The 24569-nt window shown below is 43.1% G+C and overlaps 1 protein-coding gene across 5 annotated transcripts in view; it reads left to right on the plus strand.

The window, feature by feature from the left end:
• mcm9 (minichromosome maintenance 9 homologous recombination repair factor) overlaps positions 1-24569 on the plus strand; it is an 81117-nt gene that overhangs the window by 37473 nt on the left and 19075 nt on the right. For 3 of the 5 annotated variants that reach the window (XM_070885311.1, XM_070885310.1, XM_070885312.1), the window contains exons 6-7: positions 3945-4070; positions 12918-13037. In XM_070885311.1, the coding sequence (XP_070741412.1) occupies positions 3945-4070; positions 12918-13037 (246 nt within the window). Of the gene's footprint in view, positions 1-563; positions 2004-3944; positions 4071-12917; positions 13038-24569 lie in introns of those variants that run through there. The other 2 variants (XR_011593874.1, XM_070885313.1) reach the window with 2 other exon arrangements.

Raw genomic sequence — 24569 nt, forward strand, 5'->3', positions numbered from 1 at the left:
CGCTCACCCAGAACATCAGTAGTCGTTGCCTGGTTGGCCAGCAACATAATCCAGGGAAGGGAGTCCCCTGTGATTGGGGTAAAACGCCCCTACCCGAAGGTCCCTTTGAGACATTTCAGTTGAACTACATTGAGTTGCAAAAAGTTCAGTGTTACAGATATGTGTTAGTAATAGTAGATGTGTTTAGCAGATGGATTGAAGCCTACCCTAACCTGGACAATAAGACTCAGACTGTTGTTAAGGTGTTAATGAGGGAAATTGTTCCTAGATATGAGATCTCAGCTAGACTGATGACCACCTATGTTCTTTCTCTGACTCAGGCTCTGCGACTAGTTCACAACCAGGTTCAAGATGCTTACCCGAATAGTCCCTCGTGGCACCAGGGAAGTATGGATTCGGAAGGGATTAGAGCCACAATAGGAGGGGCCTTTTTAGGTGTCACTCACTACCCCTACTGCAGCCAAGGTTGAGGGGAAAAGTGCCTGGGTTCACCTGCACCACTGCAAGCTCATCACCATTTAAACAAATTTTGCTGGTTAGTCTAATTCCTGTTTCTGTTCCAGATCTCCTCCTCCCTATAGCTGAACAATGCAGTTGAAGGAGGATCAGTTTGAACTCTTACCTGTCAGACAGCCAAATACACTGACGGAAACCTGAAGGGAAACGTGAAAACAGAACTCTTTTTATCAGCTAAATAATTGGACTATTTATAAGATGAGACTGTGTCTGTATGCTACTGTCTGCATAATAGTGTTGATATATGACAGTTTTGGTGCACGGGAAGGAAGACAAAGGCGAGAGCTCCATGTAAACACCTTTTTGTTTATGTCTTACGTTTATGCGGAAAAAGGGCACTTCACTAGATGCTGGGTGTGTTCACATATCCCTATACATTCCAAAGGGGGAATTCCTTTGCGCACCGTTCCCCTGACCCTAACTGAGACTGTTAGATGGATTCAAAGAAACGATATTGGAACAGGTAGCTAACCGCACTGCTGAGGCTCTGGAGGGCATCACAGCTGAAATGGTAGCGATAAGGACCGTAGCATTACAAAACCGAATGGCCCTCGATTACCTGTTAGCTGAGAAAGGGGGAACGTGTGCCCTGATAGGATCTGAATGTTGCACTTACATTCCTGATAGTTCAGAAAACATAACCCACCTTGCCGATCACATAAGGAGGGAGGTGAAAAAGTTATCCACACCAGCAAAAGAACTTAGCAGGTTTGATTGGTTTCTGGGTGGATCTTGGAGATCCTATCTAATACATTACCTGCTGTTTGATTGTTGGTTGCCTTAACCTCTGCTGTAAAGCAATGACAAGGTTAGCAGACCCTCTTGTGGTCAAGGGTTCCCGGGTTATGATCCAACAAACTAGAGAACTACTCAACAATGCAATACTCATAGAATGATCCTAAATGTTATCATAGAATGATAAAAGGGGGGATGTGGATATCTGAACGGAATATATGGCATTAAGAACAGTAAAGTAAACGGGATATATGAAAATGTATAAGCCATGGAAGAATAGCTGGGAGAATGTCAGATTGCAAATAGTGCAACATCAGCTTAGCTAACAGTCTGTCTCAAGGTTTCAAGTCACTAATCCTGCCAATAATATATAATTGTAACATGAAATACATCTGCAGAATTGCAAGGTCTCAGTAAATAGTCACACCATTAGATTGAAACATTTGGAGGCAATACTTGAGCTTTCAAGAAGAACATCTCATATAGATTGACTAATGAGTGGCTGAGTTAGACTGTCAATCCATTTGTATTTTGTTATCTGATTTCAAAACTGTATAACTGTTAACGCTTTACGATGTAACTTCACCTATCCGTAGGGAGTGTGTACGCTCTATCCAGAGAGTATATCTTCTGTCTGATAGGTCTTACTGGCCGGTAATAAAGACTGCTTTGTTCAAAGCACAAGAGGTATTCGACTCAGTAATTTTACTGAACCAGATTGAGGTAAAAGAATCCAGGAATTAACAGTTACACATGGGGAAAAACGGTGTAGGTGGCAAGAATAGGCATGTGGTGATTTGTGGAGGATTCTATAGTCAGAGGTGTAGATTGTTTCTTTTGTAGATGTGATCCAGAATCCCCAATGGTATTTTACTTCCCAGGTGCCAGGGTTTTGGAAATCACAGAGTAAATAAGCAAAGGCTTCACTTGTGTAGTAAAGAAACCATGGTCAACATGGTGACAGTGTCAAGTTAAAAGAACAGGCTTGCAAAGAAAAGTAGAAATCCCATGTGAGAGCTATGAAAAGTAACAAAGGGATACAAAAAAAGTGATAAGAGGTACAAAAAGGGAATATGAAAAAAACCTATATGGGCTAACAGCAACAGTTTTTACAAATATATTTAGCGACAGAGAGTGGTAAAGGGGAAAGTGGGCCCATGAAAAATAGATGCAGTCAAGACTGTAATAGTTCATTAGAAAATGGCAAGACTTGTTAAATGAGTACTTTATATCTGTTTCCACAGTGGAGGAAAAAGACAAAATACAAGTGGTACACGGGAACCTAAAAATAAGTTAATGGGAGGAACTAGGTGGATTTAATATAACTTCAAAAGAATGATGATGGAGAAAACAATGGGACTTGAGATAGATAAGTCTCCAAGACCCGATGTGTTCCACTCCAGGGTATCAAAATAATTAGGTGAGGTAATTGCAGATGCCTTAGTCAGAATTTTCCAAAGATCTCTAGATTCAGGAATTGTGCTTTAGGATTGGAAAATTGCATTATTTAAGAAGGGAGGGAGGAAGAAACTAGCTAACTACAGATCTGTCAGTTTTACACCAATTGTAGGGAAGTTACTGGAATCTGTCACCAGACAGAAACCCTGATAATTACATGGAGGGAGCGGGGGAGTATGTTTGCGGGAGGGAAGCCCGGAAATTCCGGGAACGTTGAAGTCCTGCCAAATTTAACGGCCAGATTGACAGTTTTGCATATTTGCCAATTTAATCACTCGCCCTCGACCATCCTTCTGCCTGTCATGGGGGCATTAAAATGCCTCCCCAGAGTGATGTGCACTTGGATAAGTATCAGTTGATCAAAGGGAGTCAGCATAGATTTTTGAACGGTAGGTCATATCTGACTAATCTAGTTGAATTTTTTGAGAGGTCACGAACATGTTGGCTAGAAGAGTACCTATGTATGTTATCTATATGCATTTCCAAAAGGCATTTGATAAGGGTCTGCACAAGAGTTTATTAGCAAAAATGAGAGGGCACAGAATTGTGACATGGGACAGTGATTGATTGAGAGGTAGCAGAGCAATTAGAGATAGGGTTTAATTCTCTGATTGGTGCTATGTGACAAGTAGTGTTCCTCAGGGATCTGTAGTGGGGCCTCCGATTTTAACCATATATGTATATTAATGACTTGGATGAAGGAATAAAGAGTTATAAAGTTTTCAGATGACAGCAATCTGACGTCCCGAATCTGGAAACCTTGGGCTGAATTTTGGATATTTCCTGATTTCGGAGAAGAAAATCTGATGTCCCGAATCCGGCAACTTCGTGAATGATTTTCGGGTATTTCCGGATTTCGGAGACAATCTGATGTCCCGAATCTGGAAACCCTGGACCGTCTTTTGTGTATTTCCGGATTTCGGAGCATTAAATCCGACGGCCCAAATCCGGCAACCTTGCGGCCGGGCCATGCCGGTTTGCATATTTTTTTGGATTCATGTTTGAAAAAGGTATGTACAGCTTAAAAGTCCGGTTTTCGGGAAATATTTCCGAATTCCGGACAATGACTCTTGCAATCTGCACAATATCCGGTTTTCGGACTATTCCTTTTTATGGACGATGGACGTTCTATCTGTAGTAGGATTTGTGTATATAGAGACTTGCTATTTGGCGGTAAATAATCGCGTGTACTGCTTCCTTTCATCATAGAAGTTCTTCATGTTTTTATTTTCAAGGAAGAAATGAAATTCTGGCCAGCATTTGTCCACAGGTATTTGGAATGTACGTGGTTAAGCTAGCTGTTGCCATGGTGTTAGCAGGTGGAGTGCAAAGAACTGATGCAGCAGGCACAAAGGTTAGAGGTTAGTACTGCAGCAATAGAATGAAATCTTGACTAATTAAAATCCTTTTAATTAATCTGTACTACTCAGATATTTTTCGCACATGTCTAGACTGGAACAGATGTTTTTTTTTAAATGATTTCTATTGATGTTTATTCTATTTAATCTGCAAAGTTCGATGCAGCACTTGAAGCAAAATCACAAGATCAGAAATAGTTCTGGATGAGGAAAATCATTCAACCTATTCGACAACAAAAAACCCTACAATCTCCCGATCTGGCTGTTTCTTAAATGATTCTGATTTTTACCTCCACTACCTGACTCTGAAGTCCATTTCATGTATTGATCGCTTAGTCAAAAGTCAGTTCCTAAATTCAGTCTTAATTTTGCCTTTCACTAGTTGGAACTTTATGCCATTGTCCTACTGTTACAGTTTTATTTGAAGTAATGTTCTAGATTTACTTTATCTATACCTTTTATTATCTAGTATACATCTGTAAGATCACCTCTTCATCTCCTTCCAAGGATGAAAAGCCCTACTTTGTCCCATCCATAATGTTATTTTAGTTAAATGGGTACATCTAGAGCACACATACATTGATGCATGTGCCTTCCCATGGTATTTGCTGCAATCATAGTACTTCTACTTTTTTGCACAGCACAGTGTGAAGACATACTTGATGATGCTTATGTACAGTGCAAGATCAGAGAGTGGAGGTGTTTAATGCAAATTTGACTTCAAAATTGATTAAAATTTTGGCCCAGAGAGGAAAGGAGATACTAGGCCTTCAGGGTGACAAGGAGAAGATAGTTGCTGAGAAGAGGAACAGAGCAATAACATATCATAAGAACATTAGAAATAGGAGCAGGAGTAGGCCGCCTGGCCCCTCGAGCCTGCTCCGCCATTCAATAAGATCATGGCTGATCCGATCATAGACTCAGTTCCACTTCCCTGCTCGCTCCCCATAACCCTTTATTCCCTTATCGCTCAAACATCTGTCTATCTCCGCCTTAAATATATTCAATGACCAAACCTGCACAGCTCTCTGGGCAGAGAATTCCATAGATTTATAACCCTTTGAGAGAAGAAATTCCTCCGCACCTGTTTTAAGTGGGCGGCCCCTTATTCTGAGACTATGACCCTAGTTTTAGTTTCCCCTATGAGTGGAAATATCCTCTCTGCACCCACCTTGTCGAGCCCCCTCATTATCTTACATGTTTCGATAAGATCACCTCTCATTCTTCTGAACTCCAATGAGTATAGGCCCAACCTACTCAACCTATCTTCATAAGTCAACCCCCTCATCTCCAGAATCAACCCAGTGAACCTTCTCTGAACAACCTCCAAAGCAAGTATATCCTTCCTTAAATACGGAGACCAAAACTGCACGCAGTACTCCAGGTGTGGCCTGATCAATACCCTGTACAGTTGTAGCAGGACTTCTCTGCTTTTATACTCTATCCCCCTTGCAAGACAGGCCAACATTCCATTTGCCTTTCTGATCACCTGCATACTAACTTTTTGTGTTTCATGCACAAGGATCCCCAGGTCCCTCTGTACTGCAGCACTTTGCAATTTTTTTCCATTTCAATTATAATTTGCTTTTCTATTTTTTTCTGTAAAAGTGGATAACCTCACATTTTCTCACATTATACTCCATCTGCTAAATTTTTGCCCACTCACGCAGTCTGTTTATATCCCTTTGCAGATTTTTTGTGTCCTCCTCACAATTTGCTTTCCCACCCATCTTTATATCATCAGCAAACTTGGCTACATTACACTCGGTCCCTTCATCCAAGTCTTTAATATAGATTGTAAATAGTTGAGGACCCAGCATCGATCCTTGCGGCACCTCACTAGTCACTGTTTGTCAACTGGAAAATGACCCATTTATCCCAACTCTCAGTTTTCTGTTAGTTAGCCAATCCTCTATCCATGCTAATATATTACCCCCAACCCCATGAACTTTTATCTTGTGCAGTAACCTTTTACGTGGCATCTCATCGAATGTCTTCTGGAAATCCAGATACACCTCAACCACTGGTTCCCCCTTATCCATCCTGCTTGTTACATCCTCAAAGAACTCCAGCAAATTTGCCTTTCATAAAACCATGCTGATTCTGCTTGATTGAATTATGCTTTTTCAAATGTCCCACTACTACTTCCTTAATAATGGACTCCAGCATTTTCCCAACGACAGATGTTAGGCTAACTGGTCTATAGTTTCCTACTTTTTGTCTGCCTCCTTTTTTTTAAATAGGGGTGTTACATTTGCGTTTTTCCAATCCACTGGGTCCGCCCCAGAATCCAGAGAATTTTGGTAGATTACAACCAATGCATCTACTATCTCTGCAGCCACTTCTTTTAAGACGCTAGGATGTAAGCCATCAGGTCCAGGGGACTTATCTGCCTTTAGTCCCATTATTTTTCTGAGTACGACTTCATTAATGATAGTGATTGTATTAAGTTCCTCCCTTCCTGTAGCCCCTTGATTATCCACTATTGGGATGTTTTTAGTGTCTTCTACCGTGAAGACCAATACAAAATATTTATTCAATGTCTCTGCCATTTCCCTGTTCTCCATTATTAATTCCTTAGTCTCATCCTCTAGGGGACCAACATTTACTTTAGCCACTCTTTTCCTTTTTATGTACCTGTAGAAACTCTTATTACCTGTTTTTATATTTTGTTCTAGTTTACTGTTATAATCTATCTTCCCTCTCTTTATCAATTTTTTAGTCGTTCTTTGCTGGCTTTTAAAAGTTTCCCGATCCTCTGGCCTCCTACTAGTCTTGGCCACATTGTATGCCCTTGTTTTCAATTTGATACCATCCCTTATTTCCTTAGTTAGACACAGATGGTTATTCTTTCTCTTACAGTTTTTCCTTCTCATTGGGATATATTTTTGTTGCGAGTTATGAAACATCTGCTTAAATGTCTGCCTCTGCTCATCAACCGTCCCACACTTTAATCTATTTTCCCAGTCCACTTTAGCCAATCTGCCCTCATACCTTTTTAGTCTTCTTTATTTAAGCTAAGGGCACTGGTTTGAGATACAACTTTCTCACCCTCTAAATGAATTTGGAATTCAACCATGTTATGGTCACTCATTCCTAGAGGATCCTTTACTACGAGATCATTTATTAATCCTGTCTCATTACACAATACCATATCTAAGATAGCCTGCTCCCTGGTTGGTTCCGCAACGTACTGTTCAAGGAAACTATCCCGGATACACTATGAACTCTACCTTAAGGCTACCGTGGCCAATTTGCTTTGTCTAATCAATATGGAGGTTAAAATCGGCCATGATTAGAGACTGCATGGATGAATTACAACAATTGTACATTCCTGTCTGGCGTAAAAATAAAAAAGGGAAGGTGGCTCAACCGTGGCTATCAAGGGAAATCAGGGATAGTATTAAAGCCAAGGAAGTGGCATACAAATTGGCCAGAAATAGCAGCGAACCTGGGGACTGGGAGAAATTTAGAACTCAGCAGAGGAGGACAAAGGGTTTGATTAGGGCAGGGAAAATGGAGTACGAGAAGAAGCTTGCACGGAGCATTAAGGCGGATTGCAAAAGTTTCTATAGGTATGTAAAGAGAAAAAGGTTAGTAAAGACAAACGTAGGTCCCCTGCAGTCAGAATCAGGGGAAGTCATAACGGGGAACAAAGAAATGGCAGACCAATTGAACAAGTACTTTGGTTCGGTATTCACTAAGGAGGACACAAACAACCTTCCGGATATAAAAGGGGTCAGAGGGTCTAGTAAGGAGGGGGAACTGAGGGAAATCTTTATTAGTCGGGAAATTGTGTTGGGGAAATTGATGGGATTGAAGGCCGATAAATTCCCAGGGCCTGATGGATTGCATCCCAGAGTACTTAAGGAGGTGGCCTTGGAAATAGCGGATGCATTGACAGTCATTTTCCAACATTCCATTGACTCTGGATCAGTTCCTATGGAGTGGAGGGTAGCCAATGTAACCCCACTTTTTAAAAAAGGAGGGAGAGAGAAAACAGGGAATTATAGACCGGTCAGCCTGACCTCAGTAGTGGGTAAAATGATGGAATCAGTTATTAAGGATGTCATAGCAGTGCATCTGGAAAATGGTGACATGATAGGTCCAAGTCAGCATGGATTTGTGAAAGGGAAATCATGCTTGACAAATCTTCTGGAATTTTTTGAGGATGTTTCCAGTAAAGTGGACAAAGGAGAACCAGTTGATGTGGCATATTTGGACTTTCAGAAGGCTTTCGACAAGGTCCCACACAAGAGATTAATGTGCAAAGTTAAAGCACATGGGATTGGGAGTAGTGTGCTGACGTGGATTGAGAACTGGTTGTCAGACAGGAAGCAAAGAGTAGGAGTAAACGGGTACTTTTCAGAATGGCAGGCAGTGACTAGTGGGGTGCCGCAAGGTTCTGTGCTGGGGCCCCAGCTGTTTACATTGTACATTAATGATTTAGATGAGGGGATTAAATGCAGTATCTCCAAATTTGCAGATGACACTAAGTTGGGTGGCAGTGTGAGCTGCGAGGAGGATGCTATTAGGCTGCAGAGCGACTTGGATAGGTTAGGTGAGTGGGCAAATGCATGGCAGATGAAGTATAATGTGGATAAATGTGAGGTTATCCACTTTGGTGGTAAAAACAGAGAGACAGACTATTATCTGAATGGTGACAGATTAGGAAAAGGGAAGGTGCAACGAGACCTGGGTGTCATGGTACATCAGTCATTGAAGGTTGGCATGCAGGTACAGCAGGCGGTTAAGAAAGCAAATGGCATGTTGGCCTTCATAGCGAGGGGATTTGAATACAGGGGCAGGGAGGTGTTGCTACAGTTGTACAGGGCCTTGGTGAGGCCACACCTGGAGTATTGTGTACAGTTTTGGTCTCCTAACTTGAGGAAGGACATTCTTGCTATTGAGGGAGTGCAGCGAAGATTCACCAGACTGATTCCCGGGATGGCGGGACTGACCTATCAAGAAAGACTGGATCAACTGGGCTTGTATTCACTGGAGTTCAGAAGAATGAGAGGGGACCTCATGGAAACGTTTAAAATTCTGACGGGTTTAGACAGGTTAGATGCAGGAAGAATGTTCCCAATGTTGGGGAAGTCCAGAACCAGGGGTCACAGTCTGAGGATAAGGGGTAAGCCATTTAGGACCGAGATGAGGAGAAACTTCTTCACCCAGAGAGTGGTGAACCTGTGGAATTCTCTACCACAGAAAGTAGTTGAGGCCAATTCACTAAATATATTCAAAAGGGAGTTAGATGAAGTCCTTACTACTCGGGGGATCAAGGGTTATGGCGAGAAAGCAGGAAGGGGGTACTGAAGTTTCATGTTCAGCCATGAACTCATTGAATGGCGGTGCAGGCTAGAAGGGCTGAATGGCCTGCTCCTGCATCTATTTTCTATGTTTCTATGTTTCTATGATTATTACCGTTCCTTTATTACAAGCCTCCATTATTTCTTGATCTATATTCCGTCCAACAGTGTAGCTACTGTTAGAGGGCCTATAGACTACGCCCACCAGCGACTTTATCCCCTTATTATTCCTTATCTCCACCCAAACTGATTCAACATCTTGACCTTCTGAGTCAATGTTACTTACTGAAAATGAACAAGCTCAAAATGGTCTAAAAGGAAAGTGGCTTGAAAAAGAAAAGAAAATGATGGTTGAAATGGCGATAAAAAGACCACATCAGTCATCACTGTCAAAGTTTAACTGCAAGCTGCAAAGTATGTCGCAAAGATGAACCTCAAGTTTCAGCTGCAACCCATTCTTCAAATTTTGAAGAATGTACATACCCAGCTACTGTGCCTGATATTGTTACCAGACCATCTGGAGAAGATGACCAGTTTTCAGAGCTCAATTTTACAGAATATGGAAAGCATCAGTTCCCTTCAGGAGGCTGCAAAAAGGGACAACATTTTAGTGAGCTTCGATGTACCAGGAAGTAGAATGGGTGCCTAGCAAGGCGAGCCGTCCAAGTTGGTAGTAACCAATGCCCTCAAACAGACCAACTTTACCATAGCATTGGCATGTGTAATTAATGGTGATAATACGAAGCTTATTGATTATTTTTGAATGGAAAAACTGCACCACCTGCAAAATTACCCTGCAGGTGTTGTCAAGCATAATACAAATGCTTAGATAACTGGAGACCTGATGGTGGTTTGTGTTGAGGAGACCGCATGCCATTATAAAGAAAAGGGGCTAGATTTTCGGCTTTGATGTTTTGGGGCGGTAATGGTGGCGGGGCGGTAAAGTTTTCATCCAGGAACAGTTTGCGCCTCAGTAAGTAACATTGAGCAGCTGGGCCCGGAGTGTGGGTGCAACGTTAAGGGAGGCGTTGTGCACCTCTCTTGGGATCTCCTGAGCTCGAGAGCCAGGCTTGGAGTGCTCCGAGAGACATCTGGGGGGAGAAACAAAACTTTTAAAAAAAGCCACAAAAACATTCCCAAAACATTGCCCACGCCACCACAGCATGAATCGCAAAACAAATGAAAAGAAAAAACATTCACACTTACCTTAGGAGTCCATTAACTTACCTCACCGCTGTCGGTATTGCCTGATTTCCCAGGTGTTCACTGCGGGGCGCGCTTTGGGGTGCACGGGTTGAGCAAGAATTAAAACTTGCACTGGTATCGCAACCAGGGCCATTGTTCACTGTCGCAGCTCTTCCGGGCAGTACTGCTCCATGCTGCCTCAAAACCAGACCCAAGGATCGCTGTGGGGGGCTGGAGGCTGACCGCCCAGCCAGAACACCTTACTGCTGCCATTGCCGCTACTCCAGGGTGAAAAACGGAGTGGAGAAGAGCCAAAAATCAGGTCCCATGATGTTTACTTCAGGGCTCCGTTAGTAAGGAATGCTCTACAAACCCACAATCTGGAGTTGACAGTGTTAACAATCAAAAAAACAAACTGTTCAGTTTATGGTCAGTGATAAAGAATAGTTCCTAGGCTGTGATATTTGAAGGTCTAATCTAACATGATGAGTGAAGAAATATAACAGTCATTAGATCGTTTTCAGATTATTGTGAAGAAGTTGTGGGGAATCTGGATGTCTGAAGGCTTGCATGCCTTCTTTGCAGATGATAGAAGGCAAACATCATATCTGGGTGGCGAGAGCTTAGGAACCTGCATCCTGCCCATCCTTTCTCAAGGGATGCCGCTGAATTACAATCTGAATCTTGTGATGTTGACTCTCGGCACGATCGTTAGCGATGTCCGGGGGAGGATTCTACGGTGGAATGGTTTTCTAAGTTGATATATTTACCCATTGACAATGAATGGTTCCTTAGCTCAGACCCTGATGAATGGCCATAACATACATAAGAACATAAGAAATAGGAGCAGGAGTAGACCATACGGCCCCTCTAACCTGCTCCGCCATTTAATACGATCATGGCTGATCATGGACTTGGGTCCACTTCCCTGCCCACTCTCCATAACCCTTTATTCCCTTATTCTTAACCAGCTTCCACAGCTCTCTAAGGCAGCGAATTCCACAGATTTACAACCCTCTGAGAGAAGAAATTCCTCCTCATCTCAGTTTTAAATGGGCGACCCCTTATTCGAAGATTATGCCCTCTAGTTCTAGTCTCCCCTATCAGTGGAAACATCCTCTCTGCATCCACCCTGTCAAGCCCCCTCATAATCTTATACTTTTCGATAAGATCACCTCTCATTCTTCTGAACTCCAATGTGTAGAGGCCCAACCCCCTCATCTCTGGAATCAACCTAGTGAACTTTCTCTGAAATGCCTCCAAAGCAAGTATATCCTTTCTTAAATATGGAAACCAAAACTGTATGCAGTATAACTGTAGCAAGACTTTCCTGCTTTTATACTCCAACCCCTTTGCAATAAAGGCCAAGATTCCATTGGCCTTCCTGATCACTTGCTGTACCTACATACTAACCTTTCATGTTTCATGCGCCAGGACCCCAGGTCCTGCTGTACTGCAACACTTTGCAATCTTTCTCCATTTAAATAATAACTTGCTCTTTGATTTTTTCTGCCAAAGTGCATGACCTCACACTTTCCAACATTATACTCCATCTGCCAAATTTTTGCCCACACACTTAGCCTGTCTTATGTCCTTTTGCAACTTTTTTGTGTCCTCCTCACACATTGCTTTTCCTCCCATCTTTGTATCGTCAGCAAGCTTGGCTACGTTACACTCGGTCCCTTCTTCCAAGACGTTAATATAGATTGTAAATAGTTGGGGTCCCAATACTGATCCATACGACTTACTGTTTTAGTCTTTTTTTCTGTACTTTGTTGGTAGCCCTGGTAACGATAGGTGACCTTCAGGGGATGTGTAAGTTTGTCATTTTAAAAACATAAAAATTCTTGAATTATACCAATTTTATCTAGTGTTTGTGCACCAATAAAGAATGCATATGTAATATGTTGTGTGGTATATTCAAAAATATGTTTTTAGGGAATTCAAATATAAATGATGAGATTTATAAATCCACAGTTTTGGCTATTATTCTGAATTACATACAGTATTACAAAATATTAATATTATTGCAACTTCTTTGTGAGTTTTCTTTCTTCCCCCTCCCCTCCCCTCCCACCAAAAGAAAAGATTGAATACAAGTGGTGATCTACAATCTGGCACTCCCAGAAAGGAGTGGTGCTTGCTTTTTTGTGACCTCTGATTTCCCGAGAAGTGTTGCCCTCGATTGTTGCTCCCTGCTGGAGACTCTGATCGCAGAATGATCCCAGTGATGCTGTGCTTCATCCAACTGTTTCACCCTTCAATGATGCTCAATTTCCTGGTACAGTTTGATTGTGTATAATTAATTAATAAAGGAATATGTACTCATTAATACATTCCCTTTGTTTTGAAGGGGAACCTCATCTCTTACTGGTAGGGGATCCTGGTACTGGGAAATCTCAATTTCTTAAATATGCAGCAAAAATTATACCCCGGTCAATACTGACAGCTGGAATTGGATCTACCAGTGCAGGCATGTGAAACATTTATATCTTCTACAATTTAAAAATCTAGTAACACTTAATGTACCTTGAAATTTAACATTAAGAAATATGTGCCAATTGCTTTTATATGTCGTATTTTGTTTGAATTTTGATTTAAATACTCGTATTTTGGCCTGACTAGTTTAAGTAGTCAGCCTTTTGTTTTAAAGAGAAAATATATACATACAGATTCCTTTGCTGTGATTTGCTGTGTCGCATAGAGTAAATGAGTATGTTTATATTTATAAAAGGGAAAATTGAATAATGTAGTGATGAAATATTATACTTTAGTAATGGCATTCAAAAGGGAGATGCCAGAATCGTTGAGAAACGTACATACAGAAATAATTATGTAAACTCAGACCTTGTTATATCAGTGATCACAGAGTTTTGATTATAGGGGAGATTGGTAGTGTTCAAAGGTCTGGAGAATTAGTTAAATGGTAAATATATATTATGATCGAAAAATGGAAGATAATGCAAATTGGTACAGAATATATTAAATAGCTGTGCTATTGATAGTTATGGAAAGAAAAGATGTGAGTGCGATTATCAATTGTTTACTGAAATTGTTCACAGTTTCAGACTGTTGCTGATGATGAAAGTGAAGTCCTCTGATGCGACTTGATTGCAAGTCAAAATAAGTTATTTTAGCCATGTATGGTTTATTAATAAAGGAAGATTGGAATCATGTGTAGAATCTTGTAACCTTGTCTGCAGAAGCATATTAATGCATTGCCAAAAGTTCAGAGGAAAGTGATGAGGATAATTCCGGGTTCAAAATGGCAAGTTCTGTTGATAACTTGATCGAATTAAATTTGTTCCAGATTATGTTTGATAGGTTTTGCTATGTTGTGAAAGCAGGAACAGTAACAGTGAGCCCAAGTTTCGGGCCGCGCCTAAAACGGCGCAGCCTGGACCTGGACGCCTGTTTTTCGCGCCACAAAGTGCGTCTAAAAAAAACTCACCGATTCTCCGGCTCCCTGCAGGGTCCTCTGGAGCTGGGCGCGGTGCAGCACGAGCTGTAGGGGGCGGAGCCAGGTCCCTGCGCTGAAAACAGTGCCGGGACCTCTGCACATTCGCGCTACAGTGGGCGCACATGTGCAGTAGCTCCAGGCGCCCGAAACTGTGGGAGGGACCCGAAGCACGCAGTCCCTAGCCCTGGCCAAATGGCCTCACTGGGGCTACGTGGATAAGGCTCCTCCCACCCGACCCGACCCCCGCTCCCCCCCCCCCCCCGGTGACTCGACCTCTGCTTCCCCCCACCCCCTCCCCCGCGACTCTCCCACCCACCCACCCCCCCCCCCGGCCGTTCAGCCTCCTTCTCTCTCTTCTCTCCCTTCTCTCCCTTCCTTCCCTCCCTCCCTCCTCTCTCCCTCCCTCCTCCCTCCCTCCCTCCCTCCTCTCCTTCCCTCCCTCCCTCCCTCCTCTCTCCCTTCTCCCCCTCTCCTGCCCCTCTACCCCACTACCCCTCTCCCCCCTTCTCCTCTTCCCACCCCCCTCCTCCTCCCGCCCCCAACCCCTCCTCTCCCCCCACCCTCCTCCGCCCCCTCCTCCTCCCCCCACCCCACCCCCGCTCCTGCCCCCCACCCCCTTCCTCCCCCCCCTCCCCTTCTCCCCCTCCCCTCCTCCCCCTCCCCCACCCCCCTCCTCCCCCTCCCCTCGCTGTCAGAAACCCAGACACTGACAGACAGAGTGAGAGACACACACACAGACAGACAGAGAGATGGAGACACTGACAGAGACACACTGGGGGGGCCGTCCTAGCACGCTGTTGGAGGACTCCTGGTGCTGCAGTCGGTAAGTAGAAAATGTTTTATTTATTGATTTTTTCAATTTTTTTTATTTTTTATTAATTTTTTGGGATTGATTTATTGGTTATTTATTGATGTATGTATCATTTATTATTGATGATGGCTCTTTATTTGTAAAACTGAAGTGTTTAATGTTTGTAAACTTCCCTTTAAACCCCCCCCTCCCCCCCCCCCCCCATTCCCTACGCCTAATTTGTAACCTACGCCTGATTTTCTAAAGTCTAGACAAGGTTTTTTCGAACGTACAAAAATCTTCACTTACTCCATTCTAAGTTAGTTTGGAGTATGTTTTCACTGCCTAAACTTTGAAAACAGGCGTAAGTGGCCGGACACGCCCCCTTTTGAAAAAAAAATTCTGTTCCAAAGTGAAACTGTTCTAACTGACTAGAACTGGAGCAAACTAAATGCCGAGAATTCACATTTCTAAGATATTCCATTCTAAACCAGTTGCTCCAAAAAAACAGGAACAACTCAGGCCGAAACTTGGCCCCAGTGTTTTCTCTTTTTCTTTCCCTCCCCAGCCTCATTTAAGATTAATTTTATCTACCTGCTGCTATACTAACTGAGATTGACTAACCCAGCACATACCAGTGATTAAACTTGGGATTTTCCTGGTTTGATTTGCTCAGCATTGGGGGTGCAATTATCCATTGAACCATCATGGAGCTTACTACGTTTGTATTGCAAATGATTCCATCAATCCCACCAGTACTATGGCTGAAATACCTCTATTTCCTTTACACTCCACCCCCAACGTGCTCCTGCCTGTATTCACTCCATAACCTTTGATGTCAGCAGAATCGTATGTGGTTTGTTGGAAGGAACAAACTCGATTGATTTTAAGAAATTCCTTAAGTAACCAATGCACACTTGATGTGAAAATTTTTGTCTTGGCATGCTTTGTGAATTTATGTCTCTTTAATGCTGATAGTTTTGAGGGAAAAATCACATTGAACAGGTTAAGCTGCATAGAACATGACACCATAAACTATTAACTTAAAATCCTGAAGAAAAACATTAAAAACATAGTAGTCAACCAAATCATAGATTCCACAGATTTTATTTATTTTATATCTGCAGTTTTAGTTGTATGGCATTTGGTTGAAGATATTACTTGCAGAGTAACCTCTTCATCTGTATCCAATTTACATAAAAAGCAGCTCTACCAGTGAATTGTATGGCTTGGGGCACTTCTTATTTTATTTTCAATGATTTGAACTCATTCATTTACTACATTTTTCATTTGGTGTGATCTAGACTTCAGAGAAATGCCAGATGGCATCATTATTGCAGTAATGACAGTGCATATTGGTAGATGCCACTTTTACTAAATTGTTTCATTCTAATTGGATCAGTACTGTGGAAAAGGGGAAAAAAGCTCCATGTGCCAATTTTATAAGATTATCACCATTTTCCAGACATGATGAACCCAATTGTTATTCCAGGATGAAAACATAATGACCCCAACTCTTTACTTGTTCAGTTACTTTTACTTTATCTTCCTCCTCCCCTTCCCAACAAAAGTTTATTATTTCTATGTAACATCCTTCAACAGAGAGTTGATGTGGCCCATGATCATTGCCAGTGCCACTGATCAATGGAGTGGCAGCTGTGTAACTGTTTCAAACAGTTACCAAATTAGGCAAGAATGCTTATTTCCACCCGAGTTCTGTGAAACTGTTGGCACATATTCTCCTTCTCCCTATTGTATTTGTTGTGCTTCCTCTCCTGAAGGCTGGGATACTCATGCTGAGGTACAACCCAAAGCTGGCAGCAGCCATCCTTAATCCTGCCCAAGCACCCATTCTCCATCTGTGAGTCTAGACAGTGAGTGTAGACCGTCTGATGTTGGAGGTCATCTCAGCAAAGCCTGATCCTGCTCTCACATGTACACTCTCCAGCAGAGATCACTGTCAGGAGCAGGAGCCCTGTCTGTTTTTCACAAAAGCCTATTTCTAAACTTGCGCTGTGTGGTATTGGCTAACTCAACATCAACCAGTAATTAAATCTGGCACTTTCCTTGTAAAAGTGGAGGGCAGAGAAACCCAAGGCAAAAATCAAAAAGGACCAAATTACAGCAAAATTCTAAAGGGGCAAAGTTTGTTAAAAAGACAAGCCTTGAAGGCTCTGTGCCTCAATGCGAGGAGTATTCGGAATAAGGTGGAAGAATTAACTGCGCAGATAGCAGTTAATGGATATGATGTAATTGGCATCACGGAGACATGGCTCCAGGGTGACCAAGACTGGGAACTCAACATCCAGGGGTATTCAACATTTAGGAAGGATAGACAGAAAGGAAAATGAGATGGAGTGGCGTTGCTGGTTAAAGAGGAAATTAATGCAATAGTAAGGAAGGACATTAGCTTGGATGATGTGGAATCGGTATGGGTGGAGCTAAGGAATACCAAAGGGCAGAAAACGCGAGTGGGAGTTGTGCACAGACCACCAAACAGTAGTAGTGAGGTTGGGGACAGCATCAAACAAGAAATTAGGGATGCGTGCATAAAGGTACAGCAGTTATCATGGGTGACTTTAATCTACATATAGATTGAGCTAATCAAACTGGTAGCAATACGGTGGAGGAGGATTTCTTGGAGTGTATTAGGGATTGTTTTCCAGACCAATATGTTGAGGAACCAACTAGAGGGCTGGCCATCCTAGACTGGGTGATGTGTAATGAGAAAGGACTAATTAGCAATCTTGTTGTGCGAGGCCCCTTGGAGAAGAGTGACCATAATATGGTAGAATTCTTTATTAAGATGGAGAGTGACACAGTTAATTCAGAGACTAGGGTCCTGAACTTAAGGAAAGGTAACTTCGATGGTATGAGCCGTGAATTAGCTAGAATAAACTGGCGAGTGATACTTAAAGGGTTGACGGTGGATAGGCAATGGCAAACATTTAAAGATCACATGGATGAACTTCAACAATTGTACATCCCTGTTTGGAGTAAAAATAAAATGAGGAAAGTGGCTCAACCGTGACTAACAAGGGAAATTAAGGATACTGTTAAATCCAAGGAAGAGGCATATAAATTGGCCAGAAAAAGCAGCAAACCTGAGGACTGGGAGAATTTTGTAATACAGCAAAGGAGGCCAAAGGGTTTAATTAGGAGGGGGAAAATAGAGTATGAAAGGAAGCTTGCTGGGAACATAAAAACTGACTACAAAAGCTTCGATAGATATGTGATGAGAAAAAGATTAGTGAAGATAAATATAGGTCCCTTGCAGTCGGATTCAGGTGAATTTATAATGGGGAACAAAGAAATGGCGGACCAGTTAAACAAGTACTTTGGTTCTGTCTTCACGAAGGAAGACACAAATAACCTTCCGGAAATACAAGGGGACCGAGGGTCTAGTGACAAGGAGGAACTGAAGGAAATCCTTATTAGGCGGGAAATGGTATTAGGGAAATTGATGGGATTGAAGGCCGATAAATCCCCGGGGCCTGATAGTCTGCATCCCAGAGTACTTAAGGAAGTAGCCTTAGAAATAGTGGATGCATTGGTGATCATTTTCCAACAGTCTATCAACTCTGGATCGGTTCCTATGGACTGGATTATTAAAGATGAAATAGCAGCGCATTTGGAAAGCAGTGACGGGATCGGCCCAAGTCAGCATGGATTTATGAAAGGGAAATCCTGCTTGACAAATCTTCCAGAATTTTTTGAGGATGTAACCGGTAGAGTGAACAAGGGAGAACCAGTGGATGTGCTGTATTTGGACTTTCAAAAGGCTTTTGACAAGGTCCCACACAAGAGATTGGTGTGCAAAATTAAAGCACATGGTATTGGGGATAATGTACTGACGTGGATAGAGAACTGGTTGGCAGACAGGAAGCAGAGAGTCGGGATAAACAGGTCCTTTTCAGAATGGCAGGCAGTGACTAGTGGGGTACCGCTGGGCTCAGTTCTGGGACCCCAGCTATTTACAATATACATTAATGATTTGGATGAGGAAATTGAGTGTAATATCTCCAAGTTTGCAGATGACACTAAACTGGGTGGCGGTGTGAGCTGTGAGGAGGACGCTAAAAGGCTGCAGGGTGACAGGTTAGGTGAGTGGGCAAACGTGTGGCAGATGCAGTATAATGTGGATAAATGTGAGGTTATCCACTTTGGTGGCAAAAACACGAAGGCAGAATATTATCTGAATGGCGGAAGATTAGGAAAAGGGGAGGTGCAGCGAGACCTGAGTGTCATGGTACATCAATCATTCAAAGTTGGCATGCAGGTTCAGCAGGCGGTGAAGAAGGCAAATGGTATGTTGGCCTTCATAGCTCGGGGATTTGAGTATAGGAGCAGGGAGGTCTTACTGCAGTTGTACAGGGCCTTAGTGAGGCCTCACTTGGAATATTGTGTTCAGTTTTGGTCTCCTAATCTTGCTTTTGAGGGAGTGCAGCGAAGGTTCACCAGACTGATTCCCGGGATGACAGAACTGACATATGAGGAGAGACTGGATCGACTGGGCCTGTATTCACTGGAGTTTGGAAGGATGAGAGGGGATCTCATAGAAACATATAAAATTCTGACGGAACTGGGCAGGTTAGATGCAAGAAGAATGTTCCCGATGTTGGGGAAGTCCAGAACCAGGGGACATAGTCTAAGGATAAGGGGTAAGCCATTTAGGACTGAGATGAGAAGAAACTTCTTCACTTAGAGAGGTTAACCTGTGGAATTCCCTACCGCAGAGAGTTGTTGATGCCAGTTCATTGGATATATTCAAGGGGGAGTTAGATATGGCCCTTACAGCTAAAGGGATCAAGGGGTATGGAGAAAAAGCAGGAAAGGGGTACTGAAGGAATGATCAGCCATAATCTTATTGAATGGTGGTGCAGGCTCGAAGGGCCGAATGGCCTACTCCTGCACCTGTTTTCTATGTTTCTATGTATATGGTTCTGTATATGTGTTGCATTTACCCTTTGGAAAACTCACTGTTTTACGATTAGAAACGATTCACCTCTATCCCACTAATACTGGGGCTGAAAGAGCTATTTATTTCCTTTGCACAAAATGTGTTTACCAGAATGTTTCTATTAAGAACATTTACCCTTCAATTTACAGCTATGTTTTAAAAGATTCTGGCAGTGACCAAAGTTAATATTGTACCTTGCAATATAACGTGCAGACTATTACAGGAAATTCAATGTCATGGCGTATACCATAACATGCAGTGGAATAGTTAGTTGCAGAGTTTCAGGACTTTTGATTAATTAGCCAGCAACTGATGTCCCAGTCCTGCTATAATTATCCTGCGCACCAAAATTAATTAACTATGGAAAATAGATGATATTCATACATTAAAAATCTTTTGCCTGCATGTACATCTTGTCAACTTTTCTTGTTATAAGCTCACATTTACAATAGAAACTTGCTACGTAAACTGCTGTGCTGTAATTATACCCTCCTGCCAGTGGTGCCACTGTAGTGCTTCAATTTCCCAGCTCTTCCGCCTGTACTACAAACTACTTCTCTGAATCCTAAATTGCTGTAAGTTTTGTGGAAGCATTGTATAAAAATAAGGTTGGAATGTATGACTTTAAAATGGGGACTGAATTTCTGCTGCACACTGTGGTTCAGTTATGCTGCCCTCTGACCCCTTGTAACCTGAATTCCATTCCTGCTGCTTAGAGCGAGTGCATTGGTGCTCCTGCAATTATCCCACTCTACACGTGTGAACGGTTTACATGATCCAAAAGTTCTGATGCTAATTAAACTTTGAAGTGGACAAAAAAAAATCCTTCAAGAGAAACTGCATAATGCCATTGGTACTTTGCACAAAAAGGCATACTCTGATTTAATCTATATTGCTTATTTGCCGTAACTTTCTTCTCACGATGATTGCCTGCATAAGAGCAGCAGAGACAGTAGCAGCAGAAGCCGACATACAACAAATACTGAAGAGAAAAGTTGTCTGTTATGAAAAGCTGGTTAGGTTAGCTGTACCTGAACTGCTTGGTTGGGTTATTGTCATTAATTTACTTAGTAAAGCTTAACAAAGTGCAAACTACTTACTGAACACCTGTTTCTGCCCAAAATTGTTGTTGCCAATTTAAGTGTATCTAAGGGTTAAGTCATGGCAGGAGAGCTCGGTCGGGTGTTATGCTCCTCCTGTACCATGTGGGAACTCGGGGACACTTCCGGTGTCCCTGACGACTACGTGTGCGGGAAGTGTATCCGCCTCGAGCTCCTGACGGTCCGCGTTGCGGAATTGGAGCTGAGGGTGGATTCACTCTGGAGCATCCACGATGCTGAGAATGACGTGAGTATCACGTGTAGTGAGTTGGTCTTACCGCAGGAGAAGGGTCCACAGCCATATAGGGAATGGAAGACCAGCAGGAAGAGTAGTGCAGGGGTCCCCTGTGGTCATCCCCCTGCAAAACAGATACACCGCTTTGAGTACTGTTGGGGGGGATGACTCATCAGGGGAGGGCAGCAGCAGCCAAGTTCATGGCACCGTGGCTGGCTCTGCTGCACAGGAGGGCAGGAAAAAGAGTGGGAGCGCGATAGTGATAGGGGATTCAATGGTGAGGGGAATAGATAGGCGTTTTTGCGGCCGCAACCGAGACTCCAGGATGGTATGTTGCCTCCCTGGTGCAAGGGTCAAGGATGTCTTGGAGCGGGTGCAGGACATTCTGAAATGGGAGGGAGAACAGCCAGTTGTCGTGGTGCACATTGGTACCAACGACATTGGAAAAAAAAGGGATGCGGTCCTGCGAAACGAATTTAAGGAGCTAGGAGCTAGATTTTAAAAGTAGGACCTCAAAAGCAGTAATCTCGGGATTGCTACCAGTGCCACGTGCTAGTCAGAGTAGGAATCGCAGGATAGCGCAGATGAATACGTGGCTTGAGCAGTGGTGCAGCAGGGAGGGATTCAAATTCCTGGGGCATTGGAACCGGTTCTGGGGGAGGTGGGACCAGTACAAAGCGGACGGTCTGCATCTGGGCAGGACCGGAACCAATGTCCTAGGGGGAGTGTTTGCTAGTGCTGTTGGGGAGGAGTTAAACTAATATGGCAGGGGGATGGGAACCAATGCAGGGAGACAGAGGGAGACAAAAAGGAGGCAAAAGCAAAAGACAGAAAGGAGATGAGGAAAAGTGGAGGGCAGAGAAACCCAAGGCAAAGAACAAAAAGAGCCACTGTACAGCAAAATTCTAAAAGGACAAAGGGTGTTAAAAAAACAAGCCTGAAGGCTTTGTGTCTTAATGCAAGGAGTATTCATAATCAGGTGGATGAATTAACTGTGCAAATAGATGTTAACAAATATGATGTGATTGGGATTACGGAGACGTGGCTCCAGGATGATCAGGGCTGGGAACTCAACATCCAGGGGTATTCAACATTCAGGAAGGATAGAATAAAAGGAAAAGGAGATGGGGTAGCATTGCTGGTTAAAGAGGAGATTAATGCAATAGTTAGAAAAGACATTAGCTTGGATGATGTGGAATCTATATGGGTAGAGCTGCAGAACACCAAAGGGCAAAAACGTTAGTGGGAGTTGTGTACAGACCTCCAAACAGTAGTAGTGATGTTGGGGAGGGCATCAAACAGGAAATTATGGGTGCATGCAATAAAGGTGCAGCAGTTATGATGGGTGACTTTAATATGCACATAGATTGGGCTAGCCAAACTGGAAGCAATACAGTGGAGGAAGATTTCCTGGAATGCATAAGGGATGGTTTTCTAGACCAATATGTCGAGGAACCAACTAGGGGGGAGGCCATCTTAGACTGGGTGTTGTGTAATGAGAGAGGATTAATTAGCAATCTCGTTGTGCGAGGCCCCTTGGGGAAGAGTGACCATAATATGGTGGAATTCTGCATTAGGATGGAGAATAAAACAGTTAATTCAGAGACCATGGTCCAGAACTTAAAGAAGGGTAACTTTGAAGGTATGAGGCGTGAATTGGCTAGGATAGATTGGCGAATGATACTAAGGGGTTGACTGTGGATGGGCAATGGCAGACATTTAGAGACCGCATGGATGAATTACAACAATTGTACATTCCTGTCTGGCGTAAAAATAAAAAAGGGAAGGTGGCTCAACCGTGGCTATCTAGGGAAATCAGGGATAGTATTAAAGCCAAGGAAGTGGCATACAAATTGGCCAGAAATAGCAGCGAACCCGGGGACTGGGAGAAATTTAGAACTCAGCAGAGGAGGACAAAGGGTTTGATTAGGGCAGGGAAAATGGAGTACGAGAAGAAGCTTGCAGGGAACATTAAGGCGGATTGCAAAAGTTTCTATAGGTATGTAAAGAGAAAAAGGTTAGTAAAGACAAACGTAGGTCCCCTGCAGTCAGAATCAGGGGAAGTCATAACGGGGAACAAAGAAATGGCAGACCAATTGAACAAGTACTTTGGTTCGGTATTCACTAAGGAGGACACAAACAACCTTCCAGATAGAAAAGGGGTCAGAGGGTCGAGTAAGAAGGAGGAACTGAGGGAAATCCTTATTAGTCGGGAAATTGTGTTGCGGAAATTGATGGGATTGAAGGCCGATAAATCCCCAGGGCCTGATGGACTGCATCCCAGAGTACTTAAGGAGGTGGCCTTGGAAATAGCGGATGCATGGACAGTCATTTTCCAACATTCCATTGACTCTGGATCAGTTCCTATCGAGTGGAGGGTAGCCAATGTAACCCCACTTTTTAAAAAAGGGAGAGAGAAAACAGGGAATTATAGACCGGTCAGCCTGACCTCAGTAGCGGGTAAAATGATGGAATCAATTATTAAGGATGTCAAAGCAGCGCATTTGGAAAATGGTGACATGATAGGTCCAAGTCAGCATGGATTTGTGAAAGGGAAATCATGCTTGACAAATCTTCTGGAATTTTTTGAGGATGTTTCCAGTAAAGTGGACAAAGGAGAACCAGTTGATGTGGTATATTTGGACTTTCAGAAGGCTTTCGACAAGATCCCACACAAGAGATTAATGTGCAAAGTTAAAGCACATGGGATTGGGGGTAGTGTGCTGACGTGGATTGAGAACTGGTTGTCAGACAGGAAGCAAAGAGTAGGAGTAAATGGGTACTTTTCGGAATGGCAGGCAGTGACTAGTGGGGTACCGCAAGGTTCTGTGCTGGGGCCCCAGCTGTTTACATTGTACATTAATGATTTAGACGAGGCGATTAAATGTAGTATCTCCAAATTTGCGGATGACACTAAGTTAGGTGGCAGTGTGAGCTGCGAGGAGGATGCTATGAGGCTGCAGAGCGACTTGGATAGGTTAGGTGAGTGGGTAAATGAATGGCAGATGAAGTATAATGTGGATAAATGTGAGGTTATCCACTTTGGTGGTAAAAACAGAGAGACAGACTATTATCTGAATGGTGACAGATTAGGAAAAGGGAAGGTGCAACGAGACCTGGGTGTCATGGTACATCAGTCATTGAAGGTTGGCATGCAGGTACAGCAGGCGGTTAAGAAAGCAAATGGCATGTTGGCCTTCATAGCGAGGAGATTTGAGTACAGGGGCAGGGAGGTGTTGCTACAGTTGTACAGGGCCTTGGTGAGGCCACACCTGGAGTATTGTGTATAGTTTTGGTCTCCTAACTTGAGGAAGGACATTCTTGCTATTGAGGGAGTGCAGCAAAGATTCACCAGACTGATTCCCGGGATGGTGGGACTGACCTATCAAGAAAGACTAGATCAACTGGGCTTGTATTCACTGGAGTTCAGAAGAATGAGAGGGGACCTCATAGAAACGTT

This window comes from Pristiophorus japonicus, chromosome 7 (assembly GCF_044704955.1).
Source record: "Pristiophorus japonicus isolate sPriJap1 chromosome 7, sPriJap1.hap1, whole genome shotgun sequence".
NCBI classification, from domain to species: domain Eukaryota; kingdom Metazoa; phylum Chordata; class Chondrichthyes; family Pristiophoridae; genus Pristiophorus; species Pristiophorus japonicus.